The sequence below is a fragment of the Aspergillus fijiensis genome, assembly GCF_003184825.1.
Source record: "Aspergillus fijiensis CBS 313.89 unplaced genomic scaffold BO72scaffold_64, whole genome shotgun sequence".
Classification (NCBI taxonomy): Eukaryota; Fungi; Ascomycota; class Eurotiomycetes; order Eurotiales; family Aspergillaceae; genus Aspergillus; species Aspergillus fijiensis.
The window spans coordinates 94,219-113,512 of record NW_024469040.1 but is presented as its reverse complement, the minus strand read 5'-3'; the positions used below and the strand labels follow the sequence as shown (position 1 = coordinate 113,512).

Sequence of the window (19,294 nt, the reverse complement as noted above, 5' to 3'; positions counted from 1 at the left end):
ATCTATATAATCAACCTTTCAGTAGTACATTATTAAAAAAACACAGTACTGTACATTGCTCTCCAAGTGGATGAACCGTGTCACGATTGACAGCTTCATGAACGACAGCTCCAGTACCATACAAGCTAATCGGAGCAGGACCCGTACAATAAAGTCTTGTACCGTACCTACCAAAATAAGAACGTGGCCAGATGTGTATTACGTATAGTATGGGTTGCAAGGCTGCGATGTCCGATTACTAACTGACAGACAGGCTCACAGTTCTCAAGATAAGTTCTATGTCTGTACCGATGACCTGTGTGGTCACCCCCGAAGGCGAGGCGAACAGAACATAAACTCTCCGGGGACCTTGGGAGTCTGTGTGCTTGTTATCTCAAGCAAGCCCGCACGGTTGTTTCATCCCACTGCACACTGCCGAGGAAGGCAAGTCGTGCATACGTCGTTAGTTACTACCCTATACGCTGGAGGAATCTGTCCCAGAGTCGTCGTTCTTACTCCCTTGCGTCATAAGATTCCTGGTTGATGAGCTCTGTGGACCTAAGTCTTGTTTACATGGAGTGTTTACAAGATTCTGGCGCTTTCGAGATAACAATGACAGTTCAATTCAACCAATTAGGGGCTTATTAATTCCATTACATATTATGAGCTAATTAGACATAGAATGTTAGTACAGCGCGAAGCTGCCAAGAAAGTACAAGAGAGCTTACAAGTATCAACTAGGATCCCCACATTCTTCCCGAAGGCTCGGCCGTTGCCTCAGTGTCCTTGCCCTTGCCCTTGCCCTTGCCCTTGCCCTTGGGCCTGAGAGTGTCCTTGAGTCTGGCTCTGGCCTAGACCTTGACCCTGGGCGGAACCCTGACTGGGCTTCTGTCCTTGTCCTTGGGTTTGACTCTTTCCTTGGGCCTGCCCTTGGCTCTGGGTCTGCCCTTGGCCCTGAGCGTAACCTTGAGTCGGGTTCTGTCCTTGCTGAGCGGACCCGTGAGTCTGTCCCTGTCCTTGGGTCTGTTGTCCTTGGGTCTGAGTCTTTCCTTGGCCTTGGCTCTGAGCAGAACCTTGACTGGGCTTCTGCCCCTGACCCTGGGTCTGTGGCTGTCCCTGGGCCTGACTCTTTCCTTGGGGTTGGCTCTGTCCTTGGCTTTGGCTTTGGGCGGAGGCTTGACCTGGCTTTTGTCCCTGTCCCTGGGCCTGTGCTTGACCTTGGCCCTGAGCATATCCTTGAGTCGGGTTCTGTCCTTGGCCCTCGGACTGAGCGGATCCGTGAGTCTGTCCCTGTGCCTGGGTCTGTCCCTTTCCTTGAGTTTGGCTCTGTCCTTGACCTTGGCCCGCGGCGGAACCTTGACTTGGCTTTTGTGCCTGGGTCTGGCTCTTTCCTTGGGTCTGCCCTTGTCCCTGCGCCTGCCCCTGTCCTTGGGGTTGTGCCTGCCCAGGCTGAGATTTCCCAGATCCAGCAGACGAACCGCCTTGAGGAGTTTGGCCGGAGCTCGTGGTGTGACCGGATGGTGATGCGGCGCCCTTCGATTGACCTGCGGAAGATTTTCCAGTACCGCCGGTAGTCTGGCCCTGGCTGTCCGGGCCTGCCATAGGCCCGTTGTAGACAGGATCGCCCCCTGGGCCGACGCCGCTGGAATAGCCTTGAGAGGCGGAGCTCTGGCCTTGAGGAGAAGAGCTTCCGTATCCAGCTGACTGACCCTGAGGGGTGGAGCTCCCGTATCCAGATGACTGACCCTGAGGGATCGAGCTGGTGGAACCCGAAGACTGGCCTTGGGGAGCGGAGCTACCGTATCCAGAGGCCTGTCCCTGAGGGATCGAGCTGGCGGATCCCGAAGACTGGCCTTGGGGAGCGGAGCTACCGTAAGCCGATGATTGACCCTGAGGAGTAGAGGCTCCAGAGCTAGAGCCGGAAGACTGGCCTTGCGGAGTAGAGCTGCCGTAACCGAAGGGCTGGCTTTGAGCAGTGGTTCCAAGGTATCCAGCAGCCGCAGATTGACCCTTTGGCACAGTGCCAACATAGCTTGAAGCTACGGAACCTTTGGGGTTGGATTCACTGGCACTAGCCGGAGCAGCGGCCTGGGTCTGGGAGGGAAAACCTCCCGTGTAGCTCGAAGGAGTCGACTCATCATCGTCATCAGATGCTGTTCCGACAGGGTTGTAGCCCGGGGGAAGCAATTCTCCAGCAGCATCCAGACCATACTGGTCGGCGAGTTGGGAGCCGATCAACTCAGGATCCACAGATTGACCTTGAGGAACGGATGCGCTTCCGGTGTTAGGGGACTGAACCTTGGGCCGTGTTCCGCTAGGCGTGCCGTTGCTTGTAGTCGAACCAGGGCGAGTGAATTGGTCCTGGGGACGCGCGCCATTGGATGCACCAGTGTTCGCAGAGCCCTTAGATGCTCCGGTGCTCGTAGACTGGCTTTGAGGCCGTCCTTCACTAGGTTTTCCTGCCGTCGCGCTTGATCCGTCCGAGCCAGGTTGTCCCCGAGGATACGCGCTGTTGGTTCCAGTGTTTGTGGATGGAACCACTGGAGCCGAATTGTCTTGGGGACGTGCACCGCTAGATGCTCCCTTGTTCGAAGTGGAACTCTGAGGACGCCCTGCGGCAGAGGCGCCGGTATTGGAAGTTGAGCCCTGTTGCGCTGTTTGTCCCTGGGGCCGGACGCCACTAGATGCTCCAGTGTTAGGGGTTGAACCCTGCGATGACGTTTGTCCCTGAGGACGCGCTCCAGTAGATACACCGCTGTTCGCAGTCGATCCTTGAGGGGCCACTTGAGCACCCGGGAAATTCCCAGTGGCTGGCACAGATCCGCTGCTGGAACTTTGCGGGACAGGTTGCCCGTATTGAGCCGATTGGTCATTGGCCGTGGATTGTCCGAAGGGGTTCAATTGTCCGAAGGGAAACGCCTGGTCGGAGGATGTAGAAGCACCATATCCTGAGGATTGACCGTAAGGCGTAGGCTGAGTCGCCGAACTCGCACCGCTGTATGCGGCAGTGCTCGTAGCCGAGGCTGGGTGAGTCGGCTGGCTTTGAGACGGGGCGCTCGGGAGGCCAGTGTTCTGACCTCCAGGGGCCGTTTGTCCGTAGGGGCTAGGCTGGCTTTGACTAGATAGACTGCTGTAACCGCCAGAGCTTTGACCTCCAACACTAGGATGGTCTCCGGCAGCCGTGGTAGTCGGAGAACTCGCCGGTTTCGTGGTCGTAGGGCTTGCAGAGGTGCTGGAAGCGCCCGCGGCGGTTGCTGCGGTAGTGGTGGGTGGAAAACCGTTGACAGCAGCTCCGTTGATCATCGCTGGAGCATGATAGTTGGCGGGACCGAGTTCCTTTGCCGCAGAGCTAGGCGCGGAAATAGGCACTCTCAACAAAGAGCTGCTGGGTGGTACAGGCACAGAGGCCGCCGAGACTGCGGCAGAGCTGGACCACTGGACAGCATGACTTGAGGACGGTGTCGGGGAGGCTCGCTTCTCAAATGCATCATGAAGGGGCAGGGCCATGATGGAGCCGCAAAACCCCAGGATGAGATTCGCTGTCTGGACCTTCATGGCGAAGACTTGTTCCGAATACCAAGCGCTGTACCGAGAAGATCAACTCCTGTCTGAACGAGAACTACCCCAGTCCCCACACAAATGAAAGACAAGGGTCGGAAGTATAGCTGAAGGGGGACACGTCGTTCTGACAGAGCACGAGGGATCGAGCTCGAGCAAATCCAAGGGGAGACTGGATCTTAAATAAACCAAACAAGACAGTAGCTTGGTACTTCGGTTCTGTTTATGGCCTCTTGTCCGATGTTGTCCAACCCATAAACCCCTTGAATGCGGGTCCCTTGGTAGCCAAACATTTGAGCTTCGACGCCATATGGTAGCCCCACTATGAAAGGGCACCGATCAATAGAAGGCTATCAGTGCAGTGAATAGTGGTAGTTGCTCAGGTTAGGCTAGCACGTCATAGAATCAGCCTTTCCTGATACAATGCTCAACGATCGAATGAGGCAAGCGGAACACATACCTCTTGGCCTAGGGCAACCACGGCCAGAAGAGGACAGACACCCAGGGTAAACAATCAGCTTGATCGCACATGAAGCTGCCCTGCGTTGGTCGGCCTCGAGCCGTCAAGTATTTCCCAAACCTATTGCCAATCTGGGCCTAGTATAGGCCAATGGATTCCTGGTGCAGATCATGTTCTTTTTGATTCCTTAGGCCCGTATTGTAGCCATTGGAATGTAGTATTTCACACATATTTTGTATGTTTATGGCATCCCTTGATTCCTGGAGTACGTAGACTTTCAGGACCACAGAGCTTGGGTTCTTTGTTCTATTCAGAATTGTGTTTCACAGTTCAGTCTATAGGCCAATTGATAGACCAACCTTCATTGACTTGGTACCTTGAAGTAGTCAATGATCATCCGATCACGGATCGGGCTCATGTGATACAGTACACCTAACCGCTGCCATTGACAGGCACGACAAGAGCGACGAATGAAAGAGGCTAAACGCAAGCACTGACACTTGGAGTATTGCTTTGTCTTTGTTGGGTCAAGCCAGCAATGTGCAGCAGTTGGACGGCGCCCAGTGCCGCTCAAGATGTGTTGGGCTGGCGGGATTCGAGGGTAATTGTCTCGGTGTTGAAGGTGAGCATCAGCGACCTGCTGAGTCGAGGAGTTAGTCACTTGAAGTGACCGCGCGGTGTTCTCTCCCAATCATAAGCATGGACCACGACACAGTGAGAGTACTAGGTAGCCATCTGGGGGTAGGAGTATTGAACTGCACCTGGAATAAATTAGAGAAAGCGGTAAGCGGAAGGTGGATTCAAGGCGGAAGGCGGAAATCGGAACCTTGAAGTGTGGGGTGGGATGGCCAAGCCCCGGACTCTTGGCAGAAATCACCCACCACCTTTCGTCGATCAACTGCCATCATAGTTATCACCACTCGTGCAAATACCTCAGAACAAGAGCTCTTAAGCTACTCAAACTGTACCAAAGGACAGTAAAAGCTCATCGATGGTGTCCTCTAACCTCAAAAGCTCAACTTCCAATCACCGCAAACAATCATTTGCCTGACATATAGGCCTCCCAGCCATCTTTCTTATTATCATAAAGATCGACCATCCAGTATCGTGCCATTATCATCATGAGCTCCCCTGAAACCGCATTTGCCTACGAGGAGCCCTCCATCCACACCATTCTCAATCAATCCGGCTTCCTGCTAGTCCTCAATCTGGTCAACGTCTGCCTGGACAAACTGCTCTACTGCGGGCTTATCGGCCAGCTCTTCATCGGCATTCTCTGGGGTACTCCCGGGGCGAAATGGCTCAGCGACGACGCGGAGACCGTGATTCAGCAGCTCGGGTACCTGGGCTTAATTCTGTTGGTCTATGAAGGCGGTCTCTCGACTTCACTCTCTTCGCTGCGAGCGAACCTCTTCCTTTCGGTCGCCGTGGCATTGACCGGGATCGCTACCCCCATGGCTCTCTCCTTCATCCTCATGGAACTGGTCTCAGCGACTCCCTTGCAAGCCTTTGCTGCTGGAGCGGCCCTCAGTGCGACCAGTCTGGGGACCACGTTTACCATTCTTTCCACCACGGACCTTGTCAAGACACGGCTGGGTGTTGTAACTACGAGTGCGGCGATGCTCGACGATGTTGTAGGACTGGTGATGGTTCAGATCATCACGAACCTTGGTGGCGGTGGCGGCGATTCGTTCAGTGCGGTGACTGTCATCCGACCGATCTTCGTGTCGCTCGCCTTTGGTGTGGGCGTCGTGCTTGTCTGCCGGTTCGGTGTGACGCCTACCCTGCGGGTTCTCTTCATGCACCGCGACAAATTTCCCAATGCTGCGAAGACAGTTCAGTTTGCTTTCCTGGCTTATACGTGTCTCTTGGTGGGGCTGGTCGCTGGTGCTACCTACGCAGGGACATCCAGCTTGTTTGCTGCATATCTTGCGGGTGTCTCAGCGACGTGGATCAGTGACTTCTTCGAGCAAAGCTCAGCAGCCGAACATCACAGTTGTTTGGGATCTACTACTGGATAAGAATTGAGGACTCAGAATGCCTCCCAGGAGCGTGCGTCCAGCCAGGGAAGTGGGACTTCCGAGCGGGATGGCCAAGGGAATCCCTCACAATCCGGTGACATGAGCTCGTCTTGTGCAGAATATCCCACTGGCTCGCTGGTTTACGAGAGATACTATGCGGAACCAGCCAAGAGAATCTTAATTCCGCTCTTCTTTGTAAGTCATGTTCACTCCCTATCTCACGATGACTCGACTGATGTAGGCCAGGCCTCGATCGGATTTGCTGTCCCAATCACGGAAATGTTCAGGGAGGATATTGTCTGGAGAGGGGTCATCTACGCCATTCTCATGTTCTTCGGGAAAGTCGTGACAGGTACCTGGCTGGTCAGATTTACCTTCGGGCCGGTGTCGAGCTTGGTTCGGACATTGACAGCATTCTTCTCCTACGTTAGACTGGCCTGTGCCCGTTCACCGCAGGCTAAATCAGCAAAGGTGAAGGACAAGACGACAAAGAAAGAGAAAGCACGCTCGAGGGACTCGAACACTGTAGCCGCAGATCAATCCACAGATAAGGTCGCTGGTAGCGGTACATCGGCGTCGAACGGCAACAACTCTTCCCAGCGAGCTTCCGCCAGCTCAACTGCGAGAAATCATCCATGGCCTGAACGTGCTAGCTCGTCTAGCTCTCTTCCCCCCAAACCCAAATCTCTGTATCCATCGTCAATATTGGGTCTGGCAATGGTAGCGCGAGGGGAGATAGGCTATCTCATTGCGTCCCTCGCAGAATCGAAGGGGATCTTTGGTCAAGGCCCAACTGGCGGCTCTTCAGACACTTATCTGGTCGTCGTTTGGGCGATCTCGATCTGCACCCTTCTTGGTCCCATTTGTGTAGGTACGCTTGTCCGAAGGGTAAAGACCCTGCAGCAACAGCGGATCAACTCGGGTGGCCCAGATCCGCTGGGCGTGTGGGGCATTTGATCATAGTGGTTGTCTATATGCGCTGGCGACCACCTAGTTAGGACATGGTGAGAAGTCCAGCTATGTGTTTCCGAGTTGCTGTATATAGAAGCAAGCAAGACATACATAAATTGTACAATGACACTGGAACATGAACATAGACCCCGAGTACAAAAATAGTAATTCAGATGAATAAGTTGCCGGAGTTTAGGTAAGATCTGGCTGCGAGTTCTCTTCGGCACATGTTGGAAAATCAGCTCCACGAGTTGCAATGATTGACTTACGTCCTTCAGCTTGCGTAAGCCTTCGTTCAAAGCAAGTATACCTGGCCAATACAGGTTATTATCGGGACAACTGGATGTTTGAGCGGGTCTAAGGAGGTGACTCGGGGATAAAGATCCTCTGTCCTTGATCTACATGCATATCCGATAAGCACATGCGGATGAAGCATTGGGTCAGAGATCGCACTAGATGACGATCGCTAGGCTGACCTCGTTCCCTGTCGCTGAGACGTCGGTAGCTGGCTAGGAATTCCGTTTCACAGGGAGTCATCGGCCATGTTTGAAAGATACGTTGGCTCCGATGCCGCTCGGTGACGGAACCGTTGATGCGGGCATCCACTAACTATACCGCCAATCAGTGTGCTTGTTGTGATTGCATATCAAGAGTGAGAACAATGTCTGATGACGATGTGCGACACATTTGTCATGATCTCAAAAATTGGGAGCAATTATGTACTCTGCCTGGTACCGTCCTGACATCACTGACTCTCGAATTGACTTCCAGGCACCGTCCCAGGATCCAAGCATTGGCAACCTTCAGGACTATTTACTCCGGAACGGTTTCCCGTGTGCTTGCGACGGGGGGTGTACTCTGGATCAGTCAGCACTAAAGTTCCGCGTTACTCTAGGGAACAATCTGTTCAATAAATTTGTCGATGGTCAGAGTCTGTTGCTAGTTCCCAAAGTCAAGCTCCGTGCAATTGGGGGTCAATGATCCGCCCAGGTGAAGACTATTTGGAAGGTTTTTTTTTTTGCGTACTCGCATCATGCTTAACTTTCGGGTCCAATATGACTTGTCAGGTCAGCAGTGCATGATCTGATGGGTAATGTTTGGTGACTGTCCACCGGGCACTTAGCAGTGAAAAGTCACCGCCTAGAGTGTCTGACGCTCACGAAATATTATAGTGCTGCGTAACTCAATTGTCCTGAATTCAATTGAGGGGGCCCAAAAGGTCCTTGTGACATGAAGGTCTTCCTCCTTCAGATAAATCAATTATTGTTCAACAGGGTTCTCTAGGTCGAGCAGTGGCTTGGCAGGAAATGGGTGCACTATTACAAGAGCCTTGAATGAAAGAGGTATCGCACCGATCGGAAGCACTCAAAGTGTTGTTCTTTTAAGATTATGCATCTGTTGCCGCTATGTATGCATCAGCTGCTGTAGGTTGAGGAGGCTAGTGGAAGAGGGAAACCTTAGTCCAGATCCGGATTTCATCATTGGAACGCGACACGTACGGCGGCTGTCTCTGGAAGAAAGAAAGAGCTTCTGAGACCATCACACTGGCGAGCGATGAAACGTCATTCCCCTCGAAGGGGGGAGAGGCGTGCCCTGTGCACACGAGGAGAGGGGAGGGAGAGGGAGGGAGGGGATACTCCCTGGCTCGACTGATAGCAAGCAAGTAGAAAATTTCCTATCAACCTCCTGTCAACCTCCTCTCGAAGCCCTTGTGTAGGCACTGCCCACGGTCACGAGAATCAGCAATTGAACGCGTCTCCATGGGAAAATAGGTTTGATGAAGGGAATCGGACCAGTCGCCTGCAGGAAGCCCCCCCCTCGCATGGGCGCACAACGGGAAGTGAACAACAACCACATCCCCCCAAAATAGACAGGGCGTTGACTTTTCCCTTTACCCTTCCGCGTCCTTCCTTCTTTCCTTCGTACTCTTTTCTTGATCTTTTCTTTCCGATCGGTCAATCCGGTGGGAGAACGGAGAAACAAGGATGATGACAGGATAGTGGGAGGGGTGGAGAGGATAGAAAGGTAATTGTACCGTTAGATGTTGCGGTGTGGTGTGTGTGGTGTAGAAGAAGTTATAAAGCTGTCGTGTCCCAGACCAGGACACTGCCATCCATCTTTCCAAGCCAGTGTATAGCTTCCTTCTCCCCAATTTCAATTCTTTAATTGTCTGCTGTGCAGTTTCCCCTCTTCATCTCTAGTTCTAATATCTCCTGACCACCTTCACCATGCGTTCCTTGAGCCTCCTTCTTGCCATCGTCGCCTTTGCTGCTTCGGCTCTGGGTAGGGTTCCCGATTTCCGATCTCTGCTGGCCCTGAACTGACCGGACTCTCCAGCTCTCACGATCACCGCGCCCAAGGCTGGGGACCAGGTTGACTTCAGCAAGTCGTACAAGTTCCAATGGACAACGGTTTCGTGCGTTTTTCTTCCCCAGATTGACCCGTCATGCATAAAACTGACAGGCTGCGCAGTTCTGATCCGGACGAGGTCACTTTGGTCCTGGTCAACATGGCCTCCCAGCCTACAGTCAACAAGGTCATCACCCAGAATGCCAAGGTCTCGGATGGCTCCTATACTGTGGACATGATCACCGGGATTCCTGTTGCGTATGTTGTATCCTTGACTCGAGGTGGAACTGCAGCAAGACTGATCAGGTCGACGATAGTAATGGCTACCAACTGAATGCTATTGCCAACACCACCCAGAACACTGGCATCTTGAGCCAATCGAACCAATTCAACGTGACCAAGGTTGGCAAAGTTGAGACGGGTAAGGATACTTCTAATTCAACACTATCATCATCACCATCACACACATCACAATCTGCACCTACATCACCTACACCTACACCTACACCTACACCTACACCATCATCACCACTATCATCATCAGCACATGCACATGCACCACTATCATCCAGCACCTACACCAGCACTAGATACAAGTCACGCCCCTGCATCTATCACAAGACCTCTTCACCATCTTCACCATCATCTAGCACCATTCCCTCCGCCTCCGTGAGACCGGGTGAGTACAGACAGGATATGAGATGAATGAAGTTATCTAACCTGGGTTCAATCTGTTTGTTACCTCCACAACAGCCACAGCATCTGCCACTACTGCCACCAAGACCGCTGCCTCCGCCACTGCCTCCGCCGGAGCTGCCGCAAGCGCAATGACCCTGAGCGGTCCCCTCGCCGTGCTCAGCGCCCTCGTGATGAGCATCTTCGCCGGAGCGTTGTAAACGACCCCAGTCCAAGCAAGGTACAGTGACACGATCCACAATTGACGTCGCGACTTTCGTCATGCAATCCCGGTGTCACTGCATCGAACCACCATCGTTATCCGCACCGTTTCGCCTCCGAGTAAACGACCTCCCACCGCTCAGCCCGGGCGTCTGTCCCACCTACCTACCTACCCAGTCCTCTCCCACTCTATATTTAGATTCTAATCCAGGGTAAGGGTTGTATATACGCACTCATATCATCGCCAATCACACTATGAGTGGTACACACAAATTGCTTTGCTTTGCTTACCTTGCCAGCTTTTGCCTTCGAATTAGTTACATCACATCCCCTTTCCCCCAAAACATACCAGCACTTTTGTTTACTCTTCCTTCATCTGCAACTGCATACTCTCATCATACTACCCATTCGAATTTTTTCCCTCCAGAATTCCCCTCTCTGATTTCATGCCCTTTGATCCTTTGCCATCACCTCTCCCCCTCCTACCTACACGAGTGACGCAACACGATACATTATCCATTTATCCCATCCATTCATCCCACCTGTTAATTGACTGACGAAAGCACAACCCCCTGTTATCTTTTCCCCCCCCTTTCATTTCAATGTATGAAGATGTTTGTGACTCTCTGCTTGCAATCTTACCGTTGATGGGTTTTTTTGGTGAGGTTGATAGTCGATACTTTATCTAATCATTGGCATTTCTTCTACACCCCCCTGCCGATACAGTGATAGGTCACCCCCGTAGTATAGTTCCAAGCTCCTCTCTTCGCTCGGATTAGAGTGCTTTTCTCCCTACCACACTTAACCAATCTTTTGCTGCAAGTTATCTTTAGGATATAGGGTATCTCGACCAGGCCAGAGATACGTTTCCCGCGACATGGATAATGGCCTAAAGCAAAGGGGGGAAATGAGCTTCAACAGACTTGACCTAAACTGCCGCTTTCTGCTTTTTTAGCCTGGTGCAATCAATTTAATAGCACGCCCCTTTAATTAGGGAAGAACAAGAATTACAGGTATCCAACATGACTGGAGATTAGCGGTTTCATTTGGGTATAGATCTCATGAAGAAAGAAAACAAATCATACAGATATTTACAAGGATCAAGGAGAGGATTGGGAGCGAGCATGGCCTCCATCTGCTTTTGGTTTCTCTTTCTCACGCTGCTCCGCTCAAAGAGACCCCATCACGGAGTCTCCCAGTGCAGAACCGGATCCCGACGCCGCTGCACTGGCGCTGAAAGCTGGGGATGAGGTCTGGTCGTAATAGTTCTCGTTGATGCCTTCGCGGGGACGGTCCCAGGTGCGAATATGACCTGCGGCGGGTTGGAGGTCAACGCGCGATCTTGAAGGAGATAACCTCTTTGCGGAGAGTGTTGGGGAAGGGTGCGGGTGGGGGGGGGTTTACCTTCAAGAGAAGACGTCATAATGGAGTTTTCTTGGAACCCAAGCCAGCAGATGGGGTCTTCTCCGACGATCTTGGACTAAATGATGTTTCTTAGCTGCCAGCCTGGAAAGTTGGGGAGGGGGAAAGAAAGCTCACCATAATCGGTGGCAACAGAGCCGTCCGCGCCCTGGGCTCGACCGGATGGCGAACGGTCGGATCATAGCTGCTGTAGGTATCGGCGGTCTGTTGCGAGTCGGACCGGACTCGGTTGCCGGCACTATCGGCGCGATGACGGTTGTTAAGTTGCGTGTTGGTCACAACCATGCTTGTCCGCTGGCGCGCGTTCGCTTGGTGCTGGAGGAGTGTAAGTTTATGGAACAAGCTTGATTGATGGTGTTCATCTGGCGGTGCGGAATGAAAACCTACCACTCGGGGACGGTGGAGCATGCCCACGCTGAAGTCCCATAGTAACAACCGGCAATCATCACCAACACTGCCGAACCGATAGTTTCTCTCATCGCAGCGCCAGGGATCGAATGCCACCGCAGAAACCCAGGAGTTGTGGCCTTGGCATCGGGCTACGATCTTTCGTTCTGGTAGGGACCAGATCGTAACCAGATCATCTTGGCCGCCGGTCACGATGTATTTGCCGTCCGGGGACCAGCAAACACATATTAGACCGCCATAATAACTGCGAAAAATGTCAAGAACCCTAGCAGCAGTCAGCGGTCTGTCTATCAACAGTGGCAGTACCAAGGATAGCCTGCATACTCTTCTCTCAAGTAGTCCATCACCCGTAAAGACCCGTCCTCCAGGACAATGGCCAGGTGTCTGCGGTCCGGAGAGAACGCAAACTGGGAGATCTTCTGATTGGCGACTTTCCATAAGGAGACCGGATTCGTCTTCTGATTCCTGGAGTTGACCGACTTGAGGACCTGCAATGGCTGCCGGCCCGAAGATTTCAGCATCTCGGCCGAAGGGCTGCTGAGTTCGGGTGTGAAAAGTGCATCCTCCTTCTCCTTATCATAAACTACCAACTGGCCGTTGGCGTGGGCGGCCATGAAGAGATTCTCCGATCCTGGAATCCACTTGATATGAGTTACGGCAGAATTGGCTACAACCCCGTTCTTGTTGATGCGCGCGTATTTCTGTGAGATCGGCTCGTACCATATTATGTCCCCGGCCGATGAACCCATAACGATATCGATGTGCGATGAGCTCTTCGTCAATTCGTTGATATCGTGGCTCAGAATGTGCGCTTTTGTGAAGAGAATTTTCGCCAGCGGCTCTTCTTTCTGCTTCGAACTGAGATCCAACCACTGGAATGCGCGGTTGATGTTGGCGAATGCGAAAAAGCCGTCTGGGTTGCGATCGTTCAGGCGTTTCGTCAGGGCTTCATGGGTAATTACCCGTGATACGAACGACGAGCTGCTCTTCACAATGTTGTTCTTCGGTTTCCTCCTCTTGAGGCCTTCTTTGACCACCGGCGCGGCCAGCGCGGGGTTCCCATCGCCAAACAATGGTGCTGTGGCATTTCCGTTCAAAGAGTATGTAGGGGCCTTGCTTTGGTGGCTGACTTGGACTAAAGAGAGTTTCACGCCCGAGGTTGGCGGGGTCACGCCAGTCGCGAGCGGGTTCGGGTTCACAACAGGCGCTTCCGAGGGATGGGGCGGCGGCGTTGCGAGGTGGAGGTTATCCTTGAGGTGATAGGTGCCTATCGCAGGAATTTGTGTCAGTGGACTCTCGATCACATGTCTTTTGTGGGTGCGATAGAGCAAACGCACCTTCTCCAACCTGCAAAGAACAACCGCCTTCGGGATGGCTGATGATGTTGTTTGTTTCTACCACAGGCACCGCCATGCCGTTTGATGCACCAGCTGCATAGGCGACAGGGACGGTGTAGCGAGGTGGGGGAGGGGGAAGGACGCTGAATTGAGGGATATCAGTCAGAAGGGAAGCCATATAAAAAAGCCGTCACATTTCGTCAAAGGCTGAGGGAAACGGGTCTGTCTCTGGAAATTCTCCAGGGACTCTGGCGCCGGGCCTATGATGCTGCGGCACAGAGCGCGGAGATAAGGGAAACCAAACGGATAACCAGGGTGCGGTCGGGGTGGTGTGTCTTACAACATGGCTGCGGTTGCAACAGGGCCTCCACGGGAACCAATTGATGGTGAATACAAGGATCCTCCGGGGTTGGTATGATATGATGGGGGCGTGATATCACGAATTTAGTGAATCTAGCAGTAGGCGGGCTAGCCAGGCAACGCTGAATACAAGTCCCCCAAGAGCAGCACCAGCAACGGGTGCCACTCAGGGCGGCTCTTTATACTGATAATGTTTATATAAAGAGGATATTGCCAGGGCAAGTTTTGCGCTCAGCCAGTATTGCAGGTCCTGGTGGAGGGAGAGAAGCGACCTTCGGTGGCAGAGAGGTAGCTGGGCCGAGGAGGAAAGTTGGTCGAAACACTGGGACAATCCGCGGCCGTCCTTGGGTAATTTAAGTACGTACACAGTAGACTTCGGGGGCGGAGATCAAGAGGAGACAGGGGGGGGAATTCCGGGCACGAATCGGCAGAGTTTGTGTCTTGGAAAGGAGAGGTCGGAATGAAGCCAGAGTCACTTTGGAAGTCACTTGGAAGGAAGCCTGGCAGACAGACGACAGACGGATGGCCGGGACCTGGGTGGGAGGCTGGAGCTGACGGGCAGCCAACCGGTGGTCATGGTTATTCCGGGGTTAGTTTACGTTAGTTGAACTAACAGTATTAGACCAATTACTCGTAGACGGTTAGAGGCAAGTTCGCGCGTGGGGCCGGCCGGCAACTTTACCTAGTAGCATACTGGACTACGTAGCAGGTACTTACGGCGGGGTTCACCATCAATGGTGCTCTTGGGTCCATTGTACTTACTGTACCTGCCTACCTTACTTTCCATGAATGCTTTCTGGCAATGCAGGTAGGCAGAATTGTCAAGGGTATCTAGTTTCTAGGTTTACAACTATCGGTAACTACATAGTGTTGGGGAACCAGAAGCGCTATGAGGGCTCAGACCCCACTACCACTGACTCTCCGCCAGATCATCACCGCTGCTGCCCCCGCGCAGACAACCGCCCCCAGCGCGATTCCCCACGACATCCACTTGCCCTCGACATCTTCCTCACTCCGTGGGAAGGCCGTGCTAGGCTCCATAGCCGCCTCGGCAATGTGAACAAACACTTCTTGGATTGAACTCCACGTAGCACTGACATGAAGTGGTGGACTGGGCATGTTCAGCATGGCCGTGTATTCATGAGGTTGATGCTCCGCCCGTTGGGTGGTTCGGTCCAGGTCCGCTTTAAGTGCAACAAACACACTCGCAAGCTCTTCCAAGTGCGGGTACTTGGCCCGCAGAGCTGGAATATATGCAAACGAATCGGGATCAGAAGAGTCGTACGTGTAAACAATGACATCGCACTGGTCGAGGAGCTTGACCTGATTCTCCAGGATGGCAGGCTCGAGCTCTCCAAGTTCGTCCAGGATCAGATAGCATTGCTTCCCTCCAGGGAGCTCGACTGTATTCACAGCGGTTCGTGGCTGAATGGTGGGGTGATATGTGGCGCTAAATCCTCTCGAGAGGAACGCATCCAACAGAGCCGATTTGCCGGATCCCGGAGCTCCAAGCACGTGGCCAAGAACGACGTTGCGCCCCACGCGTCCGGGCCGTCTCCTTCGCTTTCGTGGCCGCGTGACTTTAAGCGCCGCCGTTGTCGAAGGATTGCTGCGGTCGGCTGACTCGAATCCCAAGTAGGCCAAGTACTCGAGCGTGGTCTTGGGCGATGTGAAAGTGGTCATACTCCATTGTGCCAGCCAGCCCTGAAGGGTGACGTGACCGGCCTCGTTCCGAACGGTGGAAGATGGGAATGAGCCATCCGCCCAAGAGGCCGGCAAACCTGGTGTCGGCGCAAATAGCGACGCCAACTCGGCGTCATTCAATCCACCATCATTATCCTTGTCGGAGAGAAGAAAAAGGTTAACAAAGAAACGATAGCCCTCTGGCGACAGCTCAGCTGATGCGTAAGGGGGAACTTCAAATCTCGGATGGAGGAAGTTTTCTTGAAGCGACAAGTTATCCGTGTACTGAAAAGCCCGTAGAATGATCCAGACTGTTTCGTGACGGCCTTTCTCAGCATACATCTTGTTGAGATGAAGGAACCCGCGACAGTCAATGCCTGAGGGAGTGACCGAGTGAGGATGTGCCCTTTGGATGGTCTCCTTGATATGAACAAGATCTTCTTCGCTCAGAGGCTTCTCAAAACAGCGCATCTGAAAGTCCTCCATTTCCTTGTCACTAAGATAACCATCCCGATCTTTATCACTCAGATAGAATATGCGTTGTAGCGCGGCGACAGCAGCGGGCTTCAGAGCCGACTCCTTCGAATCGAAGAGCGGTGCGATGGGATGCGTGACGGCTTTTTGACAGAGAAAGAAAGCCTCGTTGACATTTCGATGCTCGCGGGCACTGGTGCGTATACATGAATCGATCTCCTTGAACTCTGCCATTAGCGGGAGCATCTCCTCCTCAATGACTTGTGTCTCCGTGTGGTCCGCAGCCAGGTCGGACTTGTTCGCGCAAAGAACTACCGGTACATTGACCCCCAAGGAGCGGAAATACGGCAGCCAGAACAGAGCGACTCTTTCGTAACTGTAATGATCCGAGTACACAAGTAGGATCACATTAGATTTTCTGATTTCCCTTGCCAAGTTGTTCCGCTCTTGCGGAAGCGCGGAGGTGTCCACCACTGTTGTCGTTGTGACATTTTCGGGGGTACCGATGGTCGGAGGTATTGTGATCTGGGGTAGGACGGGCTGAATCTTGTTTGTAACAAAGACACCTTTCACAAGAGAAGTGATCAAGCTGGATTTGCCAGTGCCTTCGTCTCCACAGACGCAGATTCGCACTGGAGTGCTGTCAGCAACCGTAGATCAGGGTCAATTGCGGTCGGCTTGTCGAACCTGTAGCCATCGTGAAATGGGTTAGGAATGCAGCTGCTATCACCCTTCTCTGATCATTGAGTCATGCCTTCCTGATGTTGCCGACATGAGAACCAAGAGTTTGTCTTGCTCGAAGAAGGGTGCTTTCAGGTTCCGATCGGTGACGGAGATGATCAGCGGAACCTCGGCGGTGGCTGTGCCGTTCTCGCAGCCTCAGGTCTCGATCGGAGGGATTGCATGGATGTGCAATATTACTGTGCCGTACAAATCTGTGCAACACCTGATGCGCACACAATGTGGAAGCGAAAAGATGATCGCATCATATCGGCCTACTGGGCTATAAGGTCGAGGTCTCCCTAGCGACTTCCATTTATCTGAAAGAATCAATTGCATGAGTTACGGCAGCCGGATGTGAAGGAAGCCGACCGCAGCAACCGCAGCCACAGGACGTAATGGAGACAAAACGAAAAGCGCATACTCTTTGGGCTCGATATCGCGGGCCTGAGCACACTCTCGGGGGTTTTTCTTTGAGCCAGACAGGCCAATGCTCACTCAGCGACTTTTTTCACAGAGCACACGGCCAGCGATATCAAATCCAGCGTGCTGCACTAAGTGCATGGTGCCGCGGTTGCTTTTGGTCAGCTTGAGTTGGCAGGAGAAGCATAGATCGTTTGCGAAAGCGAGTGGATGTCAGCCCGTCATTTGGGTTCCACTTCCGGTCGCTCCCTCAAGACCAAAGCAACCTACGGTTATCAACACCTTTCTCTTCTTAACTGCTCCCTGACTCTTAACTCTCTCTCTTTCATCCCACCCCCTCCTTCCTTACTTCCTCTTCTCACTCTCTCCTCCCATTCTTTACGGGTTTCTCAGGTCCGGAGTGGTTTTCAAGATGCCTCTCGGAATTCACAATCCGCTCCCTTCATCTCTGTCAAGTATGCATTACTCCGCCCGCTTTCCAACTTCCCCGCAATCACTTGCGAGGCTATTGAGCGTGAACTAACCCGCGGACAACAGGCGAATGCAAAAAGGTTGGGAAAATTCTTACGTCCTTCGTGGACCCCCGACAAGCATTTGGACCTGATAAGGTCATTCCTCCCGAAATTCTAGCAGGCGCTAAAGTAAGTGGGCAAAGGAGCCTGCCTTCCTTTGTCATGCCCATTCCGTGGCGTTTTCGTCTTAGGCTGACCGCTCTGTCGCCAGGGTCTCGCCATTCTTACTGTCCTGAAAGCCGGCTTCCTGGGCTCCGCTCGCTTCGGTTCGGGGGTTGTTGTAGCCCGCCTCGCAGATGGCTCTTGGTCGGCTCCGTCGGCCATTGCGACAGCAGGTGCCGGATTCGGGGGCCAGATAGGGTTTGAATTGACCGACTTCGTTTTTATCTTGAATGATGCGGCTGCTGTGCGCACGTTTTCTCAGGCGGGAACATTGACACTGGGTGGTAATGTTTCGATTGCCGCTGGACCGATCGGACGCAACGCCGAGGCCGCAGGCGCTGCAAGTACGAAGGGTGTCGCGGCGGTGTTCTCATACTCCAAGACCAAGGGTCTCTTTGCCGGCGTGAGTCTGGAGGGAAGTATGTTGGTGGAGCGCAAGGATGCGAACGAGAAGATGTACAACAGTCGAGTGTCGGCCCGCCAGCTACTGAGCGGAACCATTCGGCCTCCTCCTGCCGCTGATCCTCTTCTACGTATCTTGAACTCGCGCGCTTTCTATGGCAACTCGAGGCAAGGAGATACTATGTATAACGATATTCCTGTCTATGATGATAGCCATGATGATGTGGTATGGGAGGGTCGACGAGGCGATGCCTATGGAGAAGGTCTTCGGCGTGACCGGACTGGGGTGAACGGCAACGACGACTATGAGTACCGGGATCGTCCTCGTCGTGCGAACACGTGGGCCGATGATATCTATGACCGACCCGCGGGAGGTCTGAACCGGTCATCAACGACTCGCAACAGCAGCCGCCCGGATACCTACGAGTCTTTCAACCGCAGCCGTAGCAACACCGCCCCTATTGATGAAGACTATGTGTATTCCGACCGCAAACCCAGCCGTCCAACAGCCCCGAAGCCGATCTTTGGGCAGAGGACAGGGGCTGCCCCTACACTCCGTCAGGACCAGGCAGTTGCGCTGTACACATTCGATGCTGATCAAGAAGGCGACCTGGGTTTCAAGAAAGGCGATATCATCACCATCCTCAAGCGAACTGACAAGGCGGAGGACTGGTGGACGGGGCGAATTGGAGACCGAGTTGGAATCTTTCCCAGGTAAGCATCACTGTCCGTCAGATCCGAAATCCTGCGCCGGATACTAACCTGCCATGCGTAGTAATTATGTTGACCCTGCTTAAAACCTTGATTCCCCTGTCTTAGTTTATGCGAAATGACATTTTTATGACATCCCTGTTTCTGTCTTTCCCTCAATGCCTTCCAGAATACTCGTCCTCTTTGATCTTTCAGTTTCGCATTGGCGATTTTTCTCTCTTGCAAATATGTCAGCTCTGCAATTCCAAGGGTCCGCTTTTGGCATTTCATATCAGCACCGGAGTTCAAATTGAGTTGACCAGTGAGCGCAGGTTTTTGCTTGCACGAATAGGGGATGAGCCAGGTATTCACATTTGTGGGTTGTGGTTCCGACTGGGCTGTCCTTCGGGTGCGTGTGTTTGTGATTGTGCTTAGGTACTGCTTCCAATTTATACATAAGATGTTCTTTTTCAGTATGGGATTAGC

At 52.9% G+C, this 19,294-nt stretch overlaps 6 protein-coding genes across 6 annotated transcripts; 3 read left to right on the top strand and 3 right to left on the bottom strand.

Annotated features, from left to right (window-relative positions):
- Positions 1 to 609: 609 nt before the first annotated feature.
- Positions 610 to 3,880, bottom strand: BO72DRAFT_250079 (uncharacterized protein). Its single transcript, XM_040940019.1, has 2 exons — positions 708 to 3,880; positions 610 to 646 (listed from the first exon to the last, which is right to left on the bottom strand). The coding sequence occupies exon 1, from the start codon at positions 3,532 to 3,534 to the stop codon at positions 757 to 759; it is 2,778 nt and encodes a 925-aa protein (XP_040797103.1). The 5' UTR covers positions 3,535 to 3,880; the 3' UTR covers positions 610 to 646; positions 708 to 756.
- Positions 3,881 to 5,118: 1,238 nt separating this feature from the next.
- Positions 5,119 to 7,111, top strand: BO72DRAFT_531339 (cation:proton antiporter; the record flags this gene model as incomplete). Its single annotated transcript, XM_040950361.1, has 3 exons — positions 5,119 to 5,953; positions 6,020 to 6,213; positions 6,265 to 7,111. The coding sequence occupies 3 exons, from the start codon at positions 5,119 to 5,121 to the stop codon at positions 6,973 to 6,975; spliced, it is 1,740 nt and encodes a 579-aa protein (XP_040797102.1). The 3' UTR covers positions 6,976 to 7,111.
- Positions 7,112 to 8,979: 1,868 nt separating this feature from the next.
- On the top strand, positions 8,980 to 10,374 carry BO72DRAFT_250041 (GPI anchored serine-threonine rich family protein). The gene is made up of 5 exons (XM_040940018.1): positions 8,980 to 9,252; positions 9,307 to 9,385; positions 9,442 to 9,576; positions 9,636 to 9,739; positions 10,072 to 10,374. The coding sequence occupies exons 1-5, from the start codon at positions 9,198 to 9,200 to the stop codon at positions 10,212 to 10,214; spliced, it is 516 nt and encodes a 171-aa protein (XP_040797101.1). The 5' UTR covers positions 8,980 to 9,197; the 3' UTR covers positions 10,215 to 10,374.
- An 877-nt stretch (positions 10,375 to 11,251) lies between these two features.
- Positions 11,252 to 13,675, bottom strand: BO72DRAFT_489246 (WD40 repeat domain-containing protein). The gene is made up of 6 exons (XM_040948078.1): positions 13,383 to 13,675; positions 12,370 to 13,312; positions 12,025 to 12,310; positions 11,755 to 11,952; positions 11,620 to 11,695; positions 11,252 to 11,527 (listed from the first exon to the last, which is right to left on the bottom strand). Exons 1-6 carry the CDS (start codon positions 13,558 to 13,560, stop codon positions 11,385 to 11,387), a joined length of 1,824 nt encoding a protein of 607 aa, XP_040797100.1. The 5' UTR covers positions 13,561 to 13,675; the 3' UTR covers positions 11,252 to 11,384.
- Positions 13,676 to 14,486: 811 nt separating this feature from the next.
- Positions 14,487 to 16,709, bottom strand: gem1 (ERMES complex Ca(2+)-binding regulatory GTPase GEM1). The gene is made up of 2 exons (XM_040945645.1): positions 16,587 to 16,709; positions 14,487 to 16,531 (listed from the first exon to the last, which is right to left on the bottom strand). Exons 1-2 carry the CDS (start codon positions 16,594 to 16,596, stop codon positions 14,640 to 14,642), a joined length of 1,902 nt encoding a protein of 633 aa, XP_040797099.1. The 5' UTR covers positions 16,597 to 16,709; the 3' UTR covers positions 14,487 to 14,639.
- Positions 16,710 to 17,333: 624 nt separating this feature from the next.
- On the top strand, positions 17,334 to 19,039 carry BO72DRAFT_249955 (SYLF and SH3 domain-containing protein). Its single transcript, XM_040940017.1, has 4 exons — positions 17,334 to 17,497; positions 17,580 to 17,683; positions 17,766 to 18,832; positions 18,894 to 19,039. The coding sequence occupies exons 1-4, from the start codon at positions 17,455 to 17,457 to the stop codon at positions 18,913 to 18,915; spliced, it is 1,236 nt and encodes a 411-aa protein (XP_040797098.1). The 5' UTR covers positions 17,334 to 17,454; the 3' UTR covers positions 18,916 to 19,039.
- The last annotated feature ends 255 nt before the right edge of the window (positions 19,040 to 19,294 follow it).

Excerpts from the sequence above, each read along its gene's own strand:
- BO72DRAFT_489246 (XM_040948078.1), bottom strand. The coding sequence starts at position 13,560 with ATGGCTTCCCTTCTGACTGATATCCCTCAATTCAGCGTCCTTCCCCCT. Across the intron at positions 11,953-12,024 it reads TGCTCCACCGTCCCCGAGTG|CACCAAGCGAACGCGCGCCA; the intron begins GTAGGTTTTCAT and ends ACACTCCTCCAG. Across the intron at positions 11,528-11,619 it reads TATGACGTCTTCTCTTGAAG|GTCATATTCGCACCTGGGAC; the intron begins GTAAACCCCCCC and ends AACCCGCCGCAG.
- BO72DRAFT_250041 (XM_040940018.1), top strand. The coding sequence starts at position 9,198 with ATGCGTTCCTTGAGCCTCCTTCTTGCCATCGTCGCCTTTGCTGCTTCG. Across the intron at positions 9,577-9,635 it reads ATCACCGGGATTCCTGTTGC|TAATGGCTACCAACTGAATG; the intron begins GTATGTTGTATC and ends GGTCGACGATAG. Across the intron at positions 9,740-10,071 it reads GGTTGGCAAAGTTGAGACGG|CCACAGCATCTGCCACTACT; the intron begins GTAAGGATACTT and ends CCTCCACAACAG.
- BO72DRAFT_250079 (XM_040940019.1), bottom strand. The coding sequence starts at position 3,534 with ATGAAGGTCCAGACAGCGAATCTCATCCTGGGGTTTTGCGGCTCCATC.
- BO72DRAFT_249955 (XM_040940017.1), top strand. The coding sequence starts at position 17,455 with ATGCCTCTCGGAATTCACAATCCGCTCCCTTCATCTCTGTCAA. Across the intron at positions 17,684-17,765 it reads AAATTCTAGCAGGCGCTAAA|GGTCTCGCCATTCTTACTGT; the intron begins GTAAGTGGGCAA and ends CTCTGTCGCCAG. Across the intron at positions 18,833-18,893 it reads CGAGTTGGAATCTTTCCCAG|TAATTATGTTGACCCTGCTT; the intron begins GTAAGCATCACT and ends TGCCATGCGTAG.